Source organism: Nansenia antarctica (assembly GCF_963989245.1).
Source record: "Nansenia antarctica genome assembly, chromosome: 18".
NCBI lineage: Eukaryota > Metazoa > Chordata > Actinopteri > Argentiniformes > Microstomatidae > Nansenia > Nansenia antarctica.
This window is the reverse complement of record NC_137691.1, coordinates 2,311,230-2,316,229: the sequence shown is the minus strand read 5'-3', so window position 1 is coordinate 2,316,229 and position 5,000 is coordinate 2,311,230. Positions and strand designations below refer to the sequence as shown.

General features: G+C 47.1%; 1 protein-coding gene across 1 annotated transcript in view; it reads left to right on the top strand.

The window, feature by feature from the left end:
- p3h1 (prolyl 3-hydroxylase 1) overlaps positions 1–5,000 on the top strand; it is a gene marked incomplete at its 5' end in the record, with an annotated part of 16,925 nt that overhangs the window by 7,498 nt on the left and 4,427 nt on the right. The window contains 3 exons of the mRNA XM_080548487.1: positions 13–146; positions 481–608; positions 1,401–1,496. Coding sequence (XP_080404613.1) covers positions 13–146; positions 481–608; positions 1,401–1,496 — 358 coding nt within the window. The remainder of the gene's footprint in view (positions 1–12; positions 147–480; positions 609–1,400; positions 1,497–5,000) is intronic.

The following is a 5,000-nucleotide window of genomic DNA, read 5'->3' as shown; positions in this document are numbered from 1 at the left end:
TGTGTGTCTCAGGGCAGACAGGGAGACGGCAGCGAGGATCACAGAGGAGATCGGGAACCTGATGAAGGAGATCGAGACGCTGGTGGAGGAGAAGAACAAAGACTCTACTGACCTGACACACCTGACACATGAGATCCCCAGAGAGGGTGAGACATCTTATACAGACACACCTGACACATGAGATCCCCAGAGAGGGTGAGACATCTTATACATCAGAGATCCTCAGAGAGGGTGAGACATCTTATACATCAGAGAACATCAGAGAGGGTGAGACATCTTATACATACATATATATATATATAGAAGAACAAAGACTCTACTGACCTGACCAAGAACATCAGGGAGGGTGAGGACGTTTAATGATGGATATTTGTATTTCTCAGTACATCATGACAAGGTGTAGTCTGTATATATATATATGTATATAATTATTATTATCTCTCTCTCTCCTCCCCTCCCTCCCCCCTCCCCCCCCCCCAGGTGGTCCTCTGTTGCATGATGACATCCAGATCACCATGATGTCCAAGCAGCTGAACGGGACCCAGCGCGTGCTGCTGGATGGAGTCACCACGGGGGAGGAGTGCAGGGAACTCCTCCGCCTCTCCAACGTGAGTCAGAGAGAGAGAGAGAGGGAGGGAGAGAGAGAGAAGGAGAGAGATGGAGAGAGAGAGAGAAGGAGAGAAGGAGAGAGAGAGAGAGAGAGAAGGAGAATGAGAGAGAGAGAAGGAGAGAGAGAGAGAGAGGAGAGAGACACAGGGTTAGATAGCAGACCAAGGTGCAAATAGTATTTGAATTATACTTTTTTAAATACTTAGTTGTGCTTGATGCAGTTTGCCCGATGCACAATGGAACCAATGAAACAGTCACAACACAAGTGACACCCCAAATCAAGTATTTGAAATACACGATCGTGACAGCAGCTGGTGAAATCGGGAACAAGTCACCAGCCAATCAAAATGTTAAGACTTTCAATCGATAGTTGAACCTATCTAACTAGAACACTACTTTACATTGTCGGCAGGCTCACAGAACAAGCTGTGTTAGTTGACTAGCGACGTGTGTCATTGATTTTCAACAACGCAGAACTAAAGTCAGAATTAAAGTCAGAACATTAAATCGGATGCCTGACTTCAGTGCAAGTGCCAACAGTGTGTGTGTTCCTGACATTGTGTGTGTGTGTCTTTGTGTGTGACATTGTGTGTGTGTTGTGTGTGACGTTGTGTGTGTGTGTGTGTGTGTGTGTGTGTGTGTACGCGTACACGCGTGTGTCTGTGTGTGACATTGTGTGTGACATTGTGTGTGACATTGTGTGTGTGCGTGTGTGTGTGTGTGTTTCTGACATTGTGTGTGCTTCTGACATTGTGTGTGTGTGTGACGTTGTGTGTGTCTTTGTGTAACAGGCTGCAGCCCTGAAGGGTGATGGGTACAGCGGGCGCCCCTCCCCCCACTCCCCCAGCGAGACCTTCCAGGGCGTCACTGTCCTCAAGGCTGTAAAGGTGCGTACCCCCCCCCCGTTACCTCACCCCTACCTCACTCTTACCTCACCCTACCCATACCTCACCCTTACCTCACCCTTACCTCACCCTTACCTCACCCCTACCTCACCCTTACTTCACCTTCACCCCAACCTAACCCAGCACTACCTTATAACCAATCCTTAAGTGTGGCTGACTCCATCACTTATCCAGCACTGCAACACAAGCTCAACCTCAAGCCCTGGCCTCAGTCTTATATCCAAGGCCTTTCAGATCCTTTGGAGACCAAAAGGGGAAAACTGCTGTCACTTCAGTAATCGCAAAAAAGCTGAAAAATAGGCTTACTTGAGGCTTACTTGTCCCGGTCTGCAAAGGTGCATAACACATTTTCTGTCGTGTCGTGAATCTCCTTCACCACCTACTTTGTTATAATGTTACATGTATTTACTGCAGGTCCATATAATATGTCTATCGATGTAGCACTGCCCATCGATATCGATGTAGCGCTATTCCCTCCCCAACCGCGTGTACAGGCAAAATGTCTCACCTTTTGGGGCCATCCATCAGGGGGTGAGAGAGAGCTGCCCTATTCATCCAACAAGCTGTAAACACCACTGCTAAAATACTCCATCTTGTTTTGGGGCTGATTTGAGCTACAGTTTATTTCTCTCTTAGTCCTTTCCTTAGGCCTTAAAACGCTGCTCGATATACAGAAGTATGTATCTAGACTGCTTGTCTCTATGTGCTTGGTGTGAAAGTATAAGTGCAGATACGGTTAGTGATAGGGTTAGTTATAAACCTAGTGTACCAAAACAACCCCCACAAAATGCTCCCCGCCCTCCCCCCGCCCTCCCCCTGCGTTCCCTAACATTCCATAGCCTCTGCCAAACATTCCCAATTACCATTGCTAGCAATTACCGCTGCTACGATCACTGATGCTTCCACCACATTTAACGGTGTTGGTAGATTATTTGAACGTGTTTTTATTTCTTTGCAGCATGTTTTACCAAAGTTAAACACAGGAGAACGACTATAGCAAATACCAAATGTAATGTAACCCTAATACATTTCACAGGCTACTAATACTAAGTTTAACATTAATTGCATCTCTATAGGCACTTCAACCATGTGTGTGGGAGAGGGAGAGAGAGGGAGAGAGAGAGGGAGAGGGAGAGAGAGGGGGAGAGAGAGGGAGAGAGAGAGAGGGAGGGGGAGAGAGAGAGAGAGAGAGGGGGAGAGAGAGGGAGAGAGAGAGAGGGAGGGGGAGAGAGAGAGAGAGGAAGAGAGAGACGGGGGGGAGAGGGAGAGAGGGAGAGAGAGAGAGGGAGAGGGAGAGGGAGAGAAGGAGAGGGAGAGGGAGAGAAGAAGAGGGGGAGAGAGAGAGAGAAAGAGATGATTGCACGTTACACATACAATATATGGCCAAAAGTATGTGGACACCCGAACATCACGCCCATATATGTGCTTGTTGAACTTCTCATTCCAAAACCATGGGCATTCATATGGAGTTGGTCCCTTTGCTGCTGTAACAGCTTCCACTCTTCTGTGAAAGGCTTTCCACTAGATTTTAGAACAGATTGCAGGGATTTTCTCCCATTCAGCCACAAGAGGATTACTGAGGTCGGGCACTGATGTTGGGGTGAGAAGGACTGGCTCGCAGTCTGCGTTCCAATTCATCCCAAAGGTGTTGGATGGGGTTGAGGTCAGAGCTCTGTGTGCAGGCCAGTCAAGTTCTCCCAGACCAAAATCTGCAAACCGTGTCATTATGGGCCTCGCTTTGTGCACGGCAGCAAGCTGAAACAGGAAAGGGCCTTCCCCAAACTGTTGCCACAAAGTTGGAAGCGTACAGTTCTCTAGAATCTCTTTGTATGCTGTAGCATTAAGGTTTCCCTTCACTGGGACTAAGGGGGCCTAGCCCAAACCATGACACATCAGCTCCAGGCCATAACTGTGTCCACATACCTCTGGCCGTGGAGTGTATTACATAGTAATCTATTAATCTAAATGAGATCTTTGGCCCTTTATGTAAGTGTTTTTTGGGACTAAAAATTAGACAACCATGCAGCTTGGTGGTTGGGCTTGTTGTTAGAGAGCTGTGCATGTCCACCGGAGTTACAATCAAACAGCCAGACACAGTCCGCAATATTCTCAGTAACATAATGAAATGTACGGCTTCGATATTAGAAATACATATATGATATATTGTATAACTACTGTAGGTACACACACACACACACACACACACACACACACACACACACACACACACACAGACTACAGGTACACATACACACACACACACACACACACACACACACACACACAGATGATCACGCCAAAACTGAGACAGAAGAAGTGCCTCCTTTAACCAAAAAAAACAAAGAGATGAACAGAGTACCAGTGACAGTCCAGTAGATAATGTAGCCTGGCCTTTTTGGAGCCTGTAGCGCCACCTAGAGGTGAATGACCGAATGATAATTAACCTCTCGGTGGCACTACAGGCTCAAGCTTAACTACTGGCCTATTAGGTTCTTCAACAATCACAATAATAGAGTAAAGTAAAATAAGTAAAGTAAGTATTAATATAGTGATGAAGTGGGGGCGGCTGTGGCGCAGGAGGTAGAGTCGCCGTCTAATGATCGCAATGTCGGCAGATCGGCGGTTCGTGTTGAAGTGTCCTTGGGCAAGACACTGAACCCCAAATTGCTCCCAGTGAGCGGGCCGGCGCCTTTCATGGCAGCTTGCCGCCATTGGTGTGTGAATGTGTGTGTGAATGGGTGGATGAGAGGCCGTTGTAAAGCGCTTTGGATAAAGGCGCTATGTAAGTGCAGTGCATCTACCATTTATGAAGGGATAAAGTAATAAAGTGATAAAGTGATGGTGAGTGGAATCAATAGTGCAAAATGCTGTAGTACAATAAGATGAAATGCAACATGATACAGTACCAGTAGCCAAGTCATCAAGTAGTGTGCAAGTAGTCATATAATCTATGTTATTTCTGTAGTGTGAATGTGGTTGGTTTGGGGGGGGGCAGTCTTTTGTTGTCATGGTTACATAATACCCAGCCTAAGTTTAGTGGTTTATTCCAGTCTGTGGGCACGGCAGACTGACATTATGATTTCCCTCACAAGTAAGGAGTAAGTAAGAGGAGAGAAGGGGAGAGCTGAGGAGAGGGGGGGAGGAGATGAGAGGGGTGGAGAGGAGAGGAGAGGAGAGGAGATGAGAGGGGTGGAGAGGAGAGGAGAGGAGAGGAGAGGAGAGGAGAGGAGAGGAGAGGAGAGGAGAGGAGAGGGGAGGAGGAAAGGGGAGAGGAGAGGAGGGGAGGAGGGAAGAGTGAGTGTTAGAGAGGGGGTTTGAGCTGGATGAGGTTGATTGCGGAACGGGTATTCGTGAGCTTAGAATGATAAGGTTCTATCTCCGTTTAGAATTATAAGGTTCTATCTCCGTTTAGGGCAGTTCAGAGATATTGAGCGTCAACGTTTTTACATTCCATTATGTTTTGTGAGATGGAACCTTTCTATTTTA